We start from the raw sequence: 20,124 nt of genomic DNA, 5'->3' as shown, positions 1-20,124 counted from the left end.
TAAATCTTATGAAATTTTAGAATCCTATTTATTAAAAAAGTGTCAGTCATACAAATAAATTCGTTGTAAAAAAATTGATTTCGCTACAACTTGTCATTTTAATTTTTAATTAATCACTAATATAAAGATTACTTATCGCACATAATTTACATTTATTATTACACTTTCTTAATCCTAGTGTGCGAATAGATACGACTCGTCTAAAGCGAATCCTGAACTGGTCAGTTTATTCCATGTCTATTTTAACTTATGTAACTTTTAACATAAATTAAAATAAATTTGTCTACTTTATGAAAAAAAAAGAAACTTGAAATGATTAAAATAGGTTTAAAATTCTTTTTAGCAATAATATTTTTTTAGATTTATGTAAAAAAAAAGGAAAATTCTACATACTAGGATGAAGATCTTACAAAATTCACAACTTATTTATTCATTTTTTCATGTATATAATGTGTATATATTTCGTATTGTTTTTTAATGAAACTTGACTTTAGAGAAAAAGAAATATGTATATGTATGTGTGTTTTACATTTATTAAACCTTTAGACTGGAATGATAGATTGAAGATCGAAAATGCAGGTGTTGGACATAAATAATAACTTACTTGGTGATCAAATGAATATATCTCCTTCTGCTAATTCGAATCATATTAATATTCTTTGATACGGTCAAAGACCGCGGATTCTCACGGATCATAAAAAAGAATCATGGTCAATATCAAAGAATATTAATTTGATGCGCGGTCAAAGACCGCGAATTCTCAAGGCAATCGGCAATTTAGGCAAAAATGGAAAGAAGTCTCTCAAAATATAATCGGCATAGCACTCGACAAATATAACTGTTATATATAGGATACGATATGCAAATTAATGAGCAGTGTTAATTTGGAGTAGCAAGAAAAATTATTCGATGGTAGCACGACATATATCGTGAATCGTAGAGCTTAATCAATACAAAAAGAATCATATATTTATCTCACATATACTTATATTTTATGTGCTGAATATTTTTATATAGTGAAAACGTACGATTATGCAAACATAAGAAGAACAGCACAAGATTTCTAAGATAAAAATACATGAATTGCATAAAAACTTTCACAAAAAATGTAAATTAAACTTATTATTTATGCTAAACTTCGTCTTTTCACAGCGATTTAACATTGTTTATCGAATCGACAAATACAAATACTCTTTATTTACTTATTAATTAAAACGACATCTTTTATTCATTCAATCATAGCTCACTTGACAGATGTATTGATTTAACTTATGGATTGATTCGATTTGAAAATCTTTTCGAAGGGAAAATTATAGAAGGAATTATTGAAAATTTCTGTAAAGGCAGTCGAGACGAGCTCGTTGATTAAACGCCTTGTTACCATGAAACCAGGTTGCCAGGTAGTGTTGATTATTTTATCGAGAATATTTTCAAGCAATTGCTTGCCAAATAAAAGATTTGTGATGTGAAGTTCTAGATCTTTGATGCTCTCAACATCCATTTGAGCCCGCACTTTTTGTCCCGGTAATCTAGTCACGGTAGTCGTTTGCGTTAGATCGTCTGCAGTGAAAAAAAAAATATCATAAAATAGAAAGATTGTGTGCAAATAAATATTTTTTTAAAATTATATATCTTTCTCTTCTAATCTTATAGTGCAGCCATAATGGAGCATTGAAAACAAAAGATCATACGATTATTTTTCTGCATTGAAGCAAATTAGTTTTTTCTCGCCATTAATCATGCTCAATAATATTGGTTAAACGTACCAAATGACTACAGTAAAAGATTAGAAGACACACGACTTTCTATTCATTTTTAAATGAATATTCACACTTTCACATACTATAAAATTAGCAATTACTAATCAATTTTATTCTATATGGAAACTTTCGCATGCATTTGGAATAAATTTATTAATGGCACTTACATAAGGTGAGCGCGAATCTTCCTTTGTTTGTTATAGTGGAGCTGAATAATTCACCTTTAAATTCGTAATTACCATTCAGCACTTTCTTCGGGAAGCTTTGCGTGTACACAATCTAATTAATATAATATTAAAAGTGTTATAATTGATTTGTCACCATGTTATTGTTTTTGTTTAAATTTTTTTCTCCAATAAATTAAATGTATATAATGTAAAATATTAATAATTATCCTAATTATAATCCTGAATGAATATATTCTCTTATCTTTAAAAAATAATAAAATATAAGATGCTTTTATCTTTAACATAAAATATAAGATATATTAAATCACTCTTAATAAATATCTCTTGAAAAATATAATAAGTAACTAATAATATATATAATCATACGATATTTGTCGATAAAATTACATGTTACATCAAGCGTATCATATAATTACGAATGATGAATATAGTGCATGTACCCTGTAATTTTTCAATTCGGAGATGAACTTTGTTACTTTACTGATGGCCCATCCCGTTTCAGTGACATTTCGGAGGGTTAAAATAAAACCGAAATTTGGAACTCCCCTCGTGGCAGTTACCTCTTTGGCAAAAAATGGATCAAACGGGAGCACATTGTATTTCGGTAAACCGGTTTTGAAATAAGGTCGAATCGAATTTAATCCCTCTCGTACGCAGGCATCAAACCCCAACTTGTCGGGATGACAATTTTTAAAGTTGTCCTCTAAAAACATACATGAGAGATATATTTGAGAGTCATTGATTTAAATTGGTGCATAAATATATACTATATTATGAGAAATGTTGTATAAATGAAAATTTGTAACAATTAATTATATATGATTCAGAAATATATAATATTAAAAAATAATTATTTATCATTGGAGAGTGTTTAAAAGCTTTTTAAATAAACTCTTATGAATATGTTAGCGACTATAATATTTCATAAATTATTTAATTTTGTAACAAAGAATTAAAATTCTGAAGATGTTTAGAATTAGAATTAGAATTAGATAAATGATTAAAATTATATAGAAATTAGATTTTAAAGCGTTCAATAACCTTTTTAAATTTATTCTGTTTCAATTATATTATTTCAGTTTTTTGTATACGTTAATTATTATGTACTAATTTTTTATTCTGTCAAAATGATATTAATGAGATTTTATCGAATGATAAAAAGCTATATAAGAAATGCTAAGCAATTTTTTATTTTGTGAGTTTGCGTAATCTTTAAAACGGAGTTATTAAAAATGATGATAATTTTAATATGTTAATATAATCTAATACAATGTTAATGAAATTTGTTAAAATTAATATTAATATAAAATTTCTATTATAATGTTTGTGCAAAGATAATTTTTATAACATGTACTTTACTTTTTTGCTGTATATTTTAAAAATCTTTTTTATCTTGGTATAAGTAATCATATACAAAGGAAAGAAATAATACGTATCAATTAATCTATTGTAATGTCATGAATTTTACTACATCCAATTTATTTTATATATTAAATTGAAACATATTTTATCCGTTTTTATTACAATTAAAATGGAAAGATAAATAATGCTAAAATTTAAAAATTTAACAATTTTTTGTAAAATCTTCATAATGACTAAATCCAATTAGCAAGTGCATGTGTGTTTTAGGAATTGTTGCGAAAATACGTCAATTAACATTGAATGCACATGTGCAATCACAATAATGTAACTTTCACTCCCAAGCATTCTGATTTTCTAATATCTTGCACTTTATAGCACAATGTTGCATTTCTTGAGAAGATTTCATTCGTGAATTCTGTTTTTTATTACAACATATAATAATATCATTATATATCATAATATATCCATAAATGTGTGTGTGTAAACGGCTTTTCTTATTTCATTTTGACTTGTTTTTTAATACGTTAATAGTCTTAATATAATGATGCAAACTCTTGTTTAATAAATATATTAAGATTTCGATATTCTTTCAAGAAAAAAAAATTGATATCGCAAACTTTCCGGAGTCAATAAAAATATATATATATTTGTATAACTACTGATCTCTTGTAACATTCAAACTGTCGATATATACAATCTTCGCAATGTAAAAGTAACAATACGCATAGCTTAAAACCGGCTTTGAGCAAAAGCGGCAACAATAAAGTTCGATTTAATTTTACATATCTTTTTTCAGAATCGATTAAATGATATACATTCACACATACACACACACACACACACACATACACAGTGCAATCTATATATTTGATTCTTCAGTGAAAGTAATATTACGTGTCGATTTTACGCCCGCTATAATATTGAAAATATTTAATTATGGTACAACACGTGATATATAAGCGGTTATGAAAGGTTTCGATAGCCCCCCCAAAAAAATTTAAGGAAAATATATTATAAAAGAGTAGAGATCTCTCGAATCTTTTAAACTGTTTCGCTTAATTATTATTCAAATTTATTATTAATTTTTTTGTCAATTTCTCCTCTTTATAATATCAAACATAGAAATCACTGATTTTAAAACTTCTTACACGTGTGGTAGTTAAAATCATCAGATGTACTCACCGAACTCGACAGCGGTAGTCAAAGCGTACAATAGTAGCGCAATCAAGAGGGTTCGTAGCATCTTTCTGCCTTTTCTCTCCCTCTCCTATTTTGTTTGATAAATCTGAAGCACGCAAAAAAAATCACCACGGTACTTATCATGTACTTATTAATGATCGCAACGGTTCACTTGAGATACTATGCGGACGGGGAATGCGCGCGATCCTTGCACTTTCACCGTCCACGATACATCTGAGAAAAAGGTTTAGCGAACTGCCTCCGAGTAAAATTTTGGGATTGTTTTACGTAATGTAGTAGAAGATCGAGGAATTGCTTCAAGTGGGAGTGAGAATTTATTCGCATAAAAAATCTTTCCCCTCACATCGAGTCTCGGAATTTGGACCAATACCTTATGCGCCGATATTAGAAAAGAGAAAACAAGTCTTATGTATATTGCGAATTATCTAACGTTACATCATTACCTAATATTACATCGCTAGTAGATTGCGGTTAAAATAATTCGCGATAATACGCTCTGATACATATATTATTCTCAAATATTTTATTTTACATTGCAATTACGATTTAATTAAATTTCACCAACCTTTATTTATTTTCTAAATTTATTTCGCGTAAACATAAATCAAATTTTAAACAAAACGAAAAACAATTCTATGATAGCTATTTACACATTTTTTCTATATATATAAGTTTATCATTAGAGCTGCAAATATATATAATTCACATTTTTTAATATTTAAATATCTGATTGATTTTCTAAATAATTCAAATTCTCACATTTGCAATTAAAATGAAAACTTTTTGCATTATGTGTTTTATAATCACACGATAAAAATGAATGCAATAGCAATATGAGAAAAATTTATTTCTTGAATATTTGTCAATTTTGTTTTAATAAAAAAAAAGATTAATTGATATTTAGATGTTTAGGTGACACACAATTTTTTTGTCAAACGCTCTTATTAGGCTAGAAATTTTGAACAAATATTTATTTTTAATATAAGCGCGCACAAAGGAATATAAAAATAACATAAAATTTTTATATTATTACATTTTTATATACATAATATGTATATAACTGTAATAAATTTTGGCAGATATATACATACATATATATGTGCGTGTGTATATGTTGTGTAACTTTTTATCCAGTTTTATGTAATAGATGGTTTAGAAAAATCAATTTAATTCAGATAATATTAACTCTTGAAACATTAAATGCGGATTATCTAGTTCACATAAAAAAATATTTTGAATCCAACAATATATAATTTTACATAATTATTTCATAATTTAGATATTATTTAGATGTTATAATTTATTATATATACATATTATGATTAATTTAGATATTATTTCATAATTTAGATATTAAATTGTTTGAATACATTTTTAACTCTGCCGCTGTTTCCTTACCTAAACCTTGAACGATTAAAACGTAGACGTTGCAGATGTTAACCCGGCAATGCGAGACTCGATAGTAGACTTGCCTGATGCTGTTCTGAACCGTCTATCCTGATCTGTAGCAAATGAATGCGTCCTTGAAAAATATAAAACGACAGAAAAGAAGAATACTTGTTTCAAGGGATCGTTGTACTTCTTCTCGAGTTGATTGCGTATTTCTCTCATGTAGACATTATATATGTCAATCATATATATGCAAGCATACGAATATTTGAACAATTTTCACAAATTGCATATTTCTTTTAGTATCGCAATCATCTAAGGCAAGAAAAATTAAAAAATTTTTGTAACACAATAATAATTAATTTATATGTATATATGAATATGAATATAAATGTAAATAATTAATTTATATATATATATATATATATATATATATATATATATATATATATATATATGCGTGTGAGAATCATTTATGCTACAAGAAAATATATTTTTAGATAAAAATATGTTTTAAAAAAAATCTCAAATAAATAGATTAAATAGATCTTCTCTCTCTTAAATAGATTATTATTGCATAAAAAAATAAAAAATACATAATATGTAAAAAATTTTTTATTATATGTGTAAGTAGAATTTTTTTCATTTAAAATAAAAATTAAGTAGTACTTTATATTCTATAAAATGCTTATTTTATACTCTATAAAATTTTTTCTTAAATTATATATGCAATTAATACTCATTATATTATTTGCATTTAAATATTATTCATATTTTATTGAAAATTTCCATAACAAATTTAAAATTTATAAGTTTTTTTAAATTTCCGTTATGCAGTGAGCAAGTGTTGTTTATTCTTCTGCAATAATATCTTGAGAGAATAAGAGAGAAAAAATACAAGAGATAATATATATATATATATATATATATATATATATATATTATCTCTTGTATTTTTTCTCTCTTATTCTCTCAAGATATATATATATATATATTATCTCTTGTATTTTTTCTCTCTTATTCTCTCAAGATATTATTGCAGAAGAATAAACAACATTTCTTATAATTTGTCAAACAAGATAAATTAATATAAAAAACTAAAAGAGAGAAAAGTTGTTGTAATAATAATAATAATATTATTAATATTAATAATAAATATTTTGCAGAATTTATTTTTCTATATAAAATTATATATTTAATACCAAAAAAATTTCTTGAAAATGATTATAAATGTCTTAATATTTTTCTAATATTATTTTATTTCTATTGTTTTATATATTAGAATATTAATATAATAATTTTAGAGGCAATTTTAAACATCTATGACGAACTGTCATTAATGGAATATATTTTCATTCTATCGAAATTCTATTACACAATGCAAACAGCTTAATTGCAGAATGCAAATGACTTGTTACATCATTATTAAGGAGATGCTATACTACTATGTACATACGATGCGCCTTATCATCATAGACACTTGTTGTTTACATTGCGTGCAGGATCATAATCTTGCCTCACGAAACTTCATAATTTCGCAAGTTCAAATTGAAAATATGATGTCATCTGGAAATAAAAGAGAAATGAATAAAATTATATGATTCTCGCAGTTTTCTTTGAGAAATTATTTTTCATGAGAAAACCAATGTGTATTAAGTAAATTTTTTATAAAAATTACTACTAAAAAAATTAACTAAAAAATTATAATTATATTAAAATAATATAATTATAGTAATATAATTATAAACTTATTTACAATAGAAATATCATATGCAATAGTAGATTAAGGTAAAAACAAGGAAATAAGGGGAGAAAAAATTGATAATAATCTATATACTTATACATATATCAAGCAAATCTCCTATTGTAGACGTTATTGATAATTCGAAACACTTGCAAAACTTATAAATATTGATTTTATGTTAGATAAACATTCCATAATAAGTGTAATATTATGTTCAATCTATTTAACTTTTCGCATGCAGTTTAAAATACGAAATTACATCTGTGACATCAATTCATAAATGCAATATGCTTTTGTCGTGAAAATGTCGAAGCCAACTTCTCATTATGGGACCGATGATTTATATGCGGACATACGGGCATCATTACGTATCCTCTGGATAGGACACTTTCGTTTAACCGACTCCACAATCCGTGCAAGTCTCGTCTGCCATTGCAGCCGACGAAGAAGGCGCAGGTGCATATTGCAGTAGTGAAAGTATCCATAAGTGCAGCTATACGAGATCTGCCATCTGTCAATGCCCTCTCTTGCATAGTCAGTCTTGCTCTGACAGAGTCGTTTATATCGTGAGATTCGCGGCAGTCTTTAGTCGAACTCTTCGTAGCTAGTGATCCTCCTCTTGAGATAAGATCTCGTATTCAATTTGCGAAGGATAGAACAGATTTAGCGACAGAATTCTCGGGATTTTCACGAGTTTCGATAATCGAAAGTTTCGCGAAATCGTTGTCACGGCTACATTGAAAATCATGACCAAGAAGCTGTGGGTCATCCTTGTTGTCGGCTACGCGGTAGCTCTCTCCTCCGATTTAAGCCGTAAGTAATTGAAAATATTTCTTGCAAAATAAACACATTAAATAAGTCGTTAAATATCCGTGGAATTTATTATATTTGAATTTGGATAATTATAACAAAACGATCGGTTTGATTCTAAGTAACATAAATGACTCTATGGTTTATTGCAATTAAATGTTGTTAAAAAACTTTGTATCTCAGGACAGTATACATATAGTAGATAACGATAATTCATTAGATTGGATGTAGTGTCTATGAAAAAGTTTAAAAAACAGTATGCAACTTATAATTTCAAGAAATTGTTCTTGAGAAAAAGATTCGACTGTTTTATATATCGTAAAATAAAACTTTTTTGTAAATAAAAAAAACAATTTAAAGCCAAATTATATGTGCAATTTTCTGCATGCAATCGCGTTGGACTGTCATAAGGCCGGATCTTCATTTCCGCTGCAATGTTGTAGTCAAGTATATTCAAAGTTAGCATATAGGTATACGTATTTAGGTCACACTATTAGAGTAATTCTATTGTAAATCCACCATAATTATATTATTACAAAATAGCAATATAATTAATATATTATAATTTACATATTTATTTCCAAGTTATATGTATTATATATATTTCTATTTGTGTATTTGTAATTTATTTAGCATGTATCAAGCATATATCGAGTGATCTAAATTATAAAATCTCGCAATAATCTCGTTCTAAAAAAAAAAACATTTAGCCTATATGACCTTTGCACTAATTTGCACAACATGCTCTTGAAGGTGTATTTCGTCGCGAGATAATACTTTCACTTTTAACGTGACTACTGACTAAGATGCTTTTTATTCGTCGACGCTTTTACTTATTAGATCAAGAACTATTCAAATTTCTCTTTCTTCTTTAGATAGAGAACGTAAGAAAGTGTAATTTAAAAATTCATATTTATGATTAATGTTTTCTCTCTTCGATAATAAAATATGATTAAACATATGTATCTGTGTATATGTGTTGAAATATAATATAATAAACATAACATGATAACATTCTATTTACAGCGGAATATGTGAAGCAATGCTCGAGGAGCGATCCAAAATTGACAACTTGTTTGATTGATGCTCTGCACCACTTACGACCTTACTTGAGTGTCGGAATACCTGAAATCGAATTGCCTTCAGTAGAACCATTTCGTGTAAGTTCTATATTAAATTACAATATAAATAATATTGTACACAGAGATTATATATTATTGTATTTATAGTATAATACATATATCTAAAAAGATTTCTTTCAAAAAGGAAACTTTTTATTTCTATATACTTAACACATATACAGGATGAGGCAATAATTTTGTCTGGAATATCTGCGCTATTTTTAAAGATATGAAAAAATTGTAAAATTGTGAAAATTGTACGGTATTAAAAGGACTATAATATACTAGTAATATTTTAGTCAAAATAATCGAAAAATTAATATTTTACGAGATATTTTATAGTTTATATAAAATTATGTCAACTTAAGGCATAAAATATCTCGTAAAGTATTCAATTTTTGGCTATTCTTTACAATTTACTTTTTATGTGGAATATTGTGAGGAATCGATTTATATAAAAAAATTAGGATGGTTTCATTAAAGAAAATGAAGATAATCTTGAAATCTCTGAAATGCCTCCACTTATGGAAAAAATATTACCAGCATATTATGGTCCTCCTGATATCGTATATTTTTCGTAATTACAATTTTTTTAATATCTGCAAAAATAGCACAGATATTCCAGGTAGACAAAGTTATTGCCTCATCGTATATATACATATATAATTGTATATAAAATTTGTCATATATAAATAAACCCACACACGTTTGTATAAAGTAACTGCTTCCAATACTTTAAATGTATAGATGTAATGAAATCTTTATTATATATTATATAAATATAATAAAAATTACGGATGATACTTTCTTTACATTTTGAAAGTAGTTATTAAATGTTACAGGCTCTATATATTGTAATAAGATAAATAAATTACACTATGCAATGCGCGAAAGTTTTGTTTCAATTTGCATTATTACGCATTCCCTTCCCTTTTTCTGTTAATTTCAACAGATGGACGAGCTGACTCTCTCTCTGACAGGTGGTTCAAACGGTTACAAGATTCAGCTACGCGACCTTTACGTAAAAGGGGCAAGTAACTATACAGTGGATGATATTAAGATTGGCTCACCCTTCCAAGCTATTGTACGAATGCCAGCCCTTATACTAGACGCGCATTATTCCAGGTAGACGAATTCAGTTATACTCGACTAAAGTATCAAAGTAGTATTTCAACCTTCTATGAATACCTATTTATTTGCATTTGTATAGTCAAAATTATTTTTATTCTCGCATATGGAAATTTTCTCATTTGTTAACGCTAAAGAATAATTTAATAAAAAGAATGAATAAAGTATACATAATTTGAATAAGTGATTTTTTCTCAATATTTAAAAGGGTAGATTGTCTGTTTATCAGATTTAATTTTTGCAGTTCCGGTGTATTAATAATTTTACCCGCAAGTGGGAACGGCACGTTTCACGCACGCTTCGGTGATGCTACAGCTCTAGTCAAAGGGACTGTGTCGACGAAATCACGAGATGGAAAAACATACTTGAATGTCGATAACCTCGATGTAATACTTGGAGTAAAGGATGTGCAAATGCGAGTCAGCAAAATCTTTAAAAATAATCGAATACTCAGTAAGTAAATTGCACAAAATTATTATAATATATTTAATACTCCAAAAATTAAATTATTTAATGAACTCTCTCTCTCTCTCTCTCTCTCTCTCTCTTCTAGTAAAATAAATCATATAATTAAACTAGCTTTAATATTTCTCTATTAATTAATAAATAATAAAAATTTATATGGAATATTATCAAATCGTAATAAATATTAAGATATTTATTTAGATATTTATTTAAATAGTAAGATATTCTTCGACTTTTTGTAATCAAATACGAAAATTATTAGCTTGTAATTAATTAATTCTTTTATATTGTTTTTGTCATTCCTATTTAATTTCTACAGCCGAAGCGATCAATCTCTTCCTACGAGAAAACGGACAAGAGGTATTGAAAGTGATGGAACCGCAATTGAAGAAAAAATTATCATCGCTCTTTGCCGGAATTGTCAATCAATTGTTACGACACGTGCCAGTAGAAATGTTCCTTACACCTTAGGAGATATCTATATTATATCTTTATTAGCGATTGTTAGCTTTCTCTTATGAAAGAAACGATCAATCTTAAATAGGCAGGTAGAACTGACAACGCATTATGGCATAAAAATAAAAGGTATCAAGTTTATTTAAATTAAAACTAAAGAGGCATTAAATTTAGAATTATAAACGCAATTTTTAAACTGTGACTCTTTCAGCTTTGAAATAATAGACTGTGATTTCATTCTGGCATTTCAACAAACTTGATATTTCTCATAGTATTATATATTCACTAATTTTATAAAGAGTTTTTGAATAATAAAACTGAAAAAATTGTCACTATTTTAATGAACAAAAATTTTATACAGCATGCTACATAAATTGGCTTATTTACACAAGGATCGATTTTTAAATCCGCTAATTAAAATGCCGCAATGACATAATAATAATGTGCTACTTTTGTGATTGTTTCCCTTTGGAAACAAAATATTAATTATCATTTTTGTTAAAGTATTAAATTAATATATATTTTATTTAATTCATTATTCAATCATCGAACAAATTGTGTGCGAAACAAACAATTGTATCGAAAGATTAAAATATAATTTTCATTGAGGCATATTCTTAGGCGTAAAAGTAACACATGTTGACAGAAAACATAATTGTTACTTAGATTACAGTAAAACTTTGGTGGTATGTACGAATAATTATATTAAGTATTAAATATGGTGTTATTGTTAGTGTCTTAACGAATAATTAAAAATGGTATATTGATGGAATATAATATATATTTGTTATTGGAGTATAAATACATAGTGATTAAATATATATGATGAGATTAATTATTTTAATTTGTTTCACATAAATATTATACTTAAGTTATCTATCTACTTAAATTATCTAATATTTATTAACTTGCTAATATGAATAAGTCAATTAGACGTGTGTATGTGTGTATATTTCCATAACAACAATTTCAGATAAATGTTTGCAGAGAAAAAACTTTTAAGGGGATTGAAAATTATTCAAAAGAATTGTTGAATCTGTTTGGCACTCTTTTTCTATTTTCCTAGATATTTATTACATCTGTGTGCTTTACATAAACAACTTCGCTAGTGAAAATAGCAGTAACACAATAATAATAACAATAAAGTAATCTATTTCGTTTACACGTTATACACATAGTTATACAATAAACTCGCCACTGTCATATTATTCACACGCATGTCGACGTTCGATTTGCAAATTCATTCTAACACTATCACGTTACGATGAGAAACAAAAATTATCACGTCGGGATGTTTGCAGAATCTAGAGAAAGAGAGAGACTCTGCATTGTTCCGCGTTGGTTTCGAGCAGTCGGCTAAAGTATTCGCTACTCTGAAAATTCGGCGCACTTTCGATTATATTTTAACTAAGCTACGTACGTGCCTTGGTACGAGAAATAGTCTTCGAGGCCCTCAAGGGAACGTCTTCGAAAAGGAGACCTTTGACATTAGGCGATTAGCAGTTTCGGTGAGATAATTATCCAAGTTTTGCGACAAGAACGGCAACATCTCTCGGTACAACGACGGCCAATTCTCGTTTATAAATTTCAGAGCCATGCTATCTGCAAATGAAAATCCTGCTATGACGATATCGCCTCAAAGCGAATCAGCACGTGAAAAAAGCAATTTAGCTGTATTCATAAACAACATTATGTAAAAGGAATTACAACACATATATATGTACTTGTATTTCCCATTGATTAACTATCAAGAATTTGTTAAAGTTATATAATGAAATAATTAGAGGATGTACGAAACAATGATAGGTAATTTTGCTTAAGATAAAAACATACAAAATAATATTGTGATATCAAGTGCCTTTTCCTACTATAATCTGGCATATAATTTATAAAATTAACATATATATATATATATATATTAATAAAGATTACCAACACATATATTGTCAAATAAAGATAAATACGTCCGTAGCTAAAAGCACTATTTCAAAGGTAGAATTATTTTAAATTCATATTTATATGTACTTACTAAGTTGCTCGTTGCCATTGAACATATCACTAAACCAGACTTGCATCTTTCCAATTTCCGGATTTAGACGGAAATGATCGATCGTCCATTTATCGCTTGCTACAGGTCCTTCTATGGACCATGTGTCTTTTATATCTTCTAGACTAATATTGAAAAACCCTGCCATGTAAATAATAAAATAGATTATATCTTTTTTATAAGAGTAATTAAATTCCCCATTAATAAGAAATTATTTTAACACATGCTTAAAAACACCAAATGGGATAAGCACGATGGGATAAACTATTTTATAAACTATGCAAACAAAGTAAAAAAAACATACACATACGCAAAAACTCTATTAAAAATTATATAAAGAAAGATATCGAAAATTTATTTCTAATTTGATTCATGTGATATTAAATATTTTTTAATAATATTCATTTTGATTATATGATATTAAATAATAACAAAGTTATATAATTTTGGAAAAGTTAAATAATAATTAATATCTATCTAGAGTGCATATAATATATTTTTTGTTTGTTGGTAACTCTCTTTTTATTAAATTTTTAATTACTTAATTAACACACCTTCGCCACCAATTGTTAACACTCCGTAAGCTCCTTCCGCCTTGAAATTACCCTCTATAAGCATTTTTGGCAACTCGAGATCGACTTCTAAATGGAAAGAATCATCAGAATGATGCGGCCTCACAGCCAAGAAATTAATCTTTGCAAGTCCATAGATATTAACATTTTTGACTGTTATGTCTGCACGCAAGTCACCGGTTTCATATACGGTATTTTGATATTCAAGAAAATACGGATCCAGAGGTGGCATATCTAATTCCGGGATACCTTCCGAAAAAAAATAAAGTTTGTGTAATATGGTATGTAAAAATATATGAAATAATAGAAAATATATATTTTTTCTTATATGTAATATATAAATTATAATAAATGTAATGCAATAAGAATTGGTACTTTTGAACAATTAAAAAAAGAATAGTATCGCTTTTTTTATACCTGCGATGAAAGTTGGCCATGCTTCTTGCATCGCAAGTCTGAGACAAGATGTATAATCAGATGCATCCCGCTTGCAAGTCTGTACCGCTGTGTAAAAATGTAAAATATACGTTAAATATACATATGTACATATAAACTATTAATTAATTATTTCGAATATTATTATAATGAATTATATATGTATAATGAAATAATTAGATTTTTTTATTGCAGCCAAACAGTTTGTATCTTGTAGCTTTTTAAGCATTTAAAATTTAAAACAAATATTTAATAAATATAAAAATTAAAATCGAAATATTTTTAATAAATAATATCGAAATATATTTTTAATTGCGCATGAATCACTATAACAGGATCTTGTACAGATTGGCTTAGAAAATTTTGTGTTCAAATTCTGAACTTATTCTTGGTTAATATCAACTGCAATTTTTCTATCTGCAATAACTGCAAAAATAGCCATTGTGCTAATATGAACATTAATCTTTGTATAATGTTTTGTATAATTTTTTATTATGTTTTATTAATAAAAAAATATTAAACTATTGATATTAGCTTAATTAATTGTGTCAACGCCATTAAATAATAGTAAAAATATAAATGTAATAAATAAATTAATAAACATATATACACTTACGTAAATAATATTATCCATTCAACCATATAAATACAGATCTACATACGTGCAAACTTACATATTATCTATTCAACCGTAAACATGTAAACACAATTTTATGCATATTAATTTATATTTGATATTATATACACTATATTAAAATGTCTTATTCACTCTAATTTTATTTACTTTCTGAAATTGCTATTTCGATGCCAATTCAATATAGAATTGTTGCCAATTCAATATAGATAGAGTATAAGAAAGAGAGTTGCATTTACATAATTAATGTCAATAAACGCTCTAAAGAAAATGTTATGTATGTTATTGACAGCAGTATATACTTCACATTTATAATTCATTGATTACTTTAATTTTTTATTTCAATAATATGTTGTGAAAATCAGCTACAATTTGCAATCTATAATGAAATGTATCATTTGATTCATTAAGAATCAAGTGAAGCACAATTAATTTGATACAGTTAATTTGATTATATTAAAAAAAATATATATATTTATATTTTACACAACATTCTTTCTGAATATTTTTAAACCTAAATTAAATTTTTACATATAAAATATTATCTCTATATATTTATGTAATTGAATATTATAGAGAACTGCGTTATCAAAGCATGATATTCACCTTTAGCAAACTGTGAGGAAAGATTCTACATCACATGGGAATAGTCGTGAACAATGGCACGTAAAATTTAAGCACACATTCTTTTCCACACACTGGAAAGTATCAACCAGGACCGTTGTCATATTCCTTACATTTGTGAATTAATTAAAAGTCTCACACTGCCTCCTTCTCGAGACAGAACAAAGAAGAGCAATTAAATCTTAACTGATATGAGTCGAATTAAGGAAAAATCGGTTCTCAAAGACAGAAGAGATCGATGGCTGAATAAAGGACTTACGAAGCTCGAGATCCTGAGCCGCGACAAGCACAAGTACGGTAGCGCAGTACACGGCGAGAGTGTAGAACGACATCCTGCGTGGTTAAAAATCCTTGTGGCTAGTCCAACCAATTATAAACACTCGGTTTATATAGTCTCCCGTTCCAAGGACTCGACAAAGATACGTTGCAAAATTGCATGTCATTAAAACGAGCTTATACGTGAGAGGCGAGAAGCAGCAGTAGGTGGGAAACTAAAACGGCTGCATCGGAAAATACGCTTCTCTTTTCTTCAGAACATTTTCGACCAGTAAAAAAAGGATGGCAATTCAACAAGTTCAGGCGAATCTATATTTTGATTGCAGAGAAATTATAATCAAATCAATTTTTAATGAAAAAGAAGATAAAAAGAAGAAGAAGAAGGAAGAAGAAGATAAGAGATAATAAGTAGATGATACCATGTGACATAAGATATTTTTCCTAGAACGATCAGAAATGTTTTTGTCTTGAATAGAAGGAAAATAGGTAAAGAAAAATATTTTTGATGAGATTGACAATACTCACTTTTTCTGATTTCTCTCTCTCTCTTTCCCCCTCTACCGCCTCCCCCCCCCTCTCTCTCTCTCTCTCTCTGTCACCACATCGGCATCTTGGGCTCGGTTTAATTGACAATGAGTCGTGCTCAATTATTGTTGCACTCTTGTGGTGATTCCGAGAATGCCTAGCAGGAGGAAGTCTATTTCTGTTAACATCTTCTCTCTTCATGTCCTTCTTGAATTTAAAATAAGATGTAAACGTGACTCACTTATACACTGAATGAAGCGTGAAAATGCAAGAAGTATACTGGGAAAAATAGACTTATATATCTATATACTTATATATCTATATAGATTAATAGATCTACATATATATATTTGAAGATTTATTGATGAAAGAATGATAGAGGTTTGATAAAATATAAAAGAATTTTCTTTCTTTCGTAAATAATTATCATAAATTCTATAAAAATTGTCTCACATATATATAATTTTTAAAAAATATAATATAATATATTAAAGTATAATTTAACTGTGTATTAAATATAAATAAAAGTATCGCAAAAATTTACTCTTCTTAAAACTCATATTTTCTATTTACATATATATTCTATTAAATTTATTAATTCTAATTAGTTTCATAGCTTCAGCAATAGCTAAACGTAATTAGCAGAGAAATACTTTACGTAAATCGTCATTACAATGCTAATCTTAAATAATGGTGCATAGAATATAATTTCTTTTATAGCCCACAAATATATTTTATTTGAGTCACAAATTTTTATAATTTATAATTTATTTTGATGATTTATTTTGCGAAATAGAGATTTAAAAAAGCATACCTATTTGAGTATCTGATTGTGAGTCTATTCAACATGTGTTATTTTCCTCAGGATATGTAAGTTCTAATGTAATTTTTCAATGTTATGTTTTTTCCATAGATTTTTAAGGAATCGAGAGAGAGAGAGAGAGAGAGAGAGAGAGAGATTTTATTTAATATATTTATACATTCAATAAAATTAATGAAATCATACATATACATATCAAATAAATGTATATATTCCCAAATAAAAAGTAATTAAGATCTTTTTATAAGTAAATAAAACACAATATAATCATCCAATAAACTTGGGATAATCATGATTTCTTTTTGTGATAACTAATAAATTAGATAGATTTATTCAATTATTATTTATTTAAATTAATTAAGTAGATATATATTCATTAGTTTTTAATGATTTTATATTAATTAAAATTTTCTTTGGAAAGAAGCTTGAATTTTCCATTTTTAGCCAATGATTTCATTTACACTTATTTTATTCTACACTTACTTTATTCTTTAAGATTTATGATGTAAGTACCAAGTTTACAAACAATCGTCTAATTGTCATCCAGGAATTTAAATATGGAAATTTTTTAATAAAATGCTGCGGCAAAAACAATTACTTACGAGAATGCTACAATGTAATCATCATAATATTCATAATAGCTGTTATTAAATCTCTGTAACTGGCTTATTAAAACTAGCAGAGTGAAATAGCTTAAATCTACCTATGTCATGGATATCTTTTTACATTGGCAAAGAAAATTACAATGATATTTAAAAAAAAATAAAAAAATTCTTGCGCATCCGCAAAGTAATTTAATGACTTCCACTCATTTTCATCTCACGATAAATCAATCGATCATATACTCTCATCAATGAAGAGCACGAAATGCGTCAAGAAAAGTTTCTAGAGCACGGAAAGGCCATTTCGCAATCTTTATGAGCAAGTGCAAGGGCATGAACTCGAGGCGTACAGACTTCCGTGACCTTGTGACCTTGTGTGCATTCTTACGTTCAATCTAAGAGCGATTTAGCCGATCGCATACGTCACATCATGTATCTAGTCTCGATGGAAATAAGATCAGATCATGAATGCGCAAAGTAACTACCCTTGGAACAGATCGCGACAGCGATCGGAAAAATTAGTTTTTCTAAGCTCGTGCAGCGTGAAGAAAAAAAAGAAATACCGATAACAAAACGATATATTGATGACTCGATTGCTGATGTAAATGTATGTACTACATACACAATGAACATTTATGTCGATATGTTGGTGCGTTTGATGCGAATATCGCGATTGTATACTTTATGAATGGCGCACACGCGTGTGAGTCCTTTCTCATTTTTTTTTTTACATGCTCCACCTTACACAATACTCGACAGTCTTGGAATTGACACAGAATGACACTTGGTCTCTCTTTTTATCTTACATTGAAATATAAAGCAATTCACACATGTGTATTGTGATTAATACTGTCAAGATATAGACAATATAATCCATGTTGTTTTCATATATTGTATTTATGTATTTTCCGATGCTTATATATTATTCGAAAAGTCATAGATATTATTGGTATTATTTGAATAATCTTACTATTATCTGAAATAGCCAGTACTTGGAAAAATATTAATAGTACCGCCAATTATATTTTAAAAGTAACACATGCGTATCATGTAATCATACAATATTGTAAATAATTTAACGTTAGAAAATTATATGTGAGTTATGAAAATTATATGTTACTGCAATAAACTTCTAATACGCTGTAATAAATTTACGCTTAAATAAATTCTGTTAATTTCTTTTTGATTAATTTTCTTCCTAAATAGAAATTCTATGTTAATAAATGTCAAATACAAATTTCACATCTTCAAACGAAAGACTGCTTTGACAATGAATGAGATGAAGAGAAAATCTCGAGCAGACGTTATTGTATAGATTTCTACTTGATATCGAAGAAACAATCACGACATAATAACATTATGTTATGAAGTCTTTTCGAACTAGCTGAACTAAGAATAGGTACTTACTCTTAGCTATGTGTTTTCAATTTTATTGTCATACAGAAATGGTCAACATTACTATTTGAGAACCACAGGCTACACTTAATAGTCTCTTCTAAACAACATATAACATCTGGCGTGCAACAGTATTACATACGACATCTGGCATAATAAAGTGCGTGGATAATAAAGAAGTGCACCGCAAATTAACTAAATGTCAGAGTTTTGGATAATTGCTTAATTTTTTCCTCATTGGCTACGTAAACAGTGAATAACATATAATACCTGCCGTCGACTTTTATTCGCACATTTAAGAAAAATGATGATATATGTATATTTATCAAATAAATATAAATGCATACATTTATATATTTATATTTATAAAAATTATAATATATATAATATAATCATTATATCACAAATCATAAGAATAATAATTTAATGCTTATAATAATAATTTATTAAATCATAATATATTTAATACTTGATATTTTTTCTCTCTCTATTTGGAAAAAGTTGCGCACATAAATAGCATATAATTTGCATAAAATTAATTTATTCCATATATTATACATAATGTAAACAA

The 20,124-nt window shown here is 27.3% G+C and overlaps 3 protein-coding genes across 5 annotated transcripts; 1 reads left to right on the top strand and 2 right to left on the bottom strand.

The window, feature by feature from the left end:
* Positions 1-14: 14 nt before the first annotated feature.
* Positions 15-8,506, bottom strand: Jhbp16 (Juvenile hormone binding protein 16). Of its 2 annotated transcripts, none has more exons than XM_083085870.1 (7): positions 7,903-8,506; positions 7,356-7,465; positions 5,909-6,012; positions 4,493-4,595; positions 2,509-2,651; positions 1,928-2,039; positions 15-1,560 (listed from the first exon to the last, which is right to left on the bottom strand). In XM_083085870.1, the coding sequence occupies exons 4-7, from the start codon at positions 4,551-4,553 to the stop codon at positions 1,265-1,267; spliced, it is 612 nt and encodes a 203-aa protein (XP_082941996.1). In that variant the 5' UTR covers positions 4,554-4,595; positions 5,909-6,012; positions 7,356-7,465; positions 7,903-8,506; the 3' UTR covers positions 15-1,264. The 2 variants fall into 2 exon arrangements, with proteins under 2 accessions (XP_082941996.1, XP_082941995.1); XM_083085869.1 differs by having other exon boundaries at positions 2,389-2,651; positions 7,903-8,499.
* Positions 8,120-12,901, top strand: LOC145963716 (protein takeout). The gene is made up of 5 exons (XM_083085867.1): positions 8,120-8,456; positions 9,480-9,613; positions 10,527-10,699; positions 10,947-11,155; positions 11,487-12,901. The coding sequence occupies exons 1-5, from the start codon at positions 8,390-8,392 to the stop codon at positions 11,636-11,638; spliced, it is 735 nt and encodes a 244-aa protein (XP_082941993.1). The 5' UTR covers positions 8,120-8,389; the 3' UTR covers positions 11,639-12,901.
* On the bottom strand, positions 12,659-16,354 carry LOC145963715 (protein takeout). Of its 2 annotated transcripts, none has more exons than XM_083085865.1 (5): positions 16,195-16,354; positions 14,660-14,746; positions 14,225-14,491; positions 13,653-13,811; positions 12,659-13,225 (listed from the first exon to the last, which is right to left on the bottom strand). In XM_083085865.1, exons 1-5 carry the CDS (start codon positions 16,265-16,267, stop codon positions 13,077-13,079), a joined length of 735 nt encoding a protein of 244 aa, XP_082941991.1. In that variant the 5' UTR covers positions 16,268-16,354; the 3' UTR covers positions 12,659-13,076. The 2 variants fall into 2 exon arrangements, with proteins under 2 accessions (XP_082941991.1, XP_082941992.1); XM_083085866.1 differs by lacking the exon at positions 16,195-16,354 and adding an exon at positions 15,918-16,062.
* Between the last annotated feature and the right edge of the window lie 3,770 nt (positions 16,355-20,124).

The sequence above is a fragment of the Camponotus vicinus genome, unplaced genomic scaffold (assembly GCF_025532165.1).
Source record: "Camponotus vicinus isolate PSW18456_S1 unplaced genomic scaffold, iyCamVici1.0 SCAF_13, whole genome shotgun sequence".
NCBI lineage: Eukaryota > Metazoa > Arthropoda > Insecta > Hymenoptera > Formicidae > Camponotus > Camponotus vicinus.
Note: the sequence above shows the minus strand (reverse complement) of the source record. Positions and strands in the feature narration are given on the sequence as shown.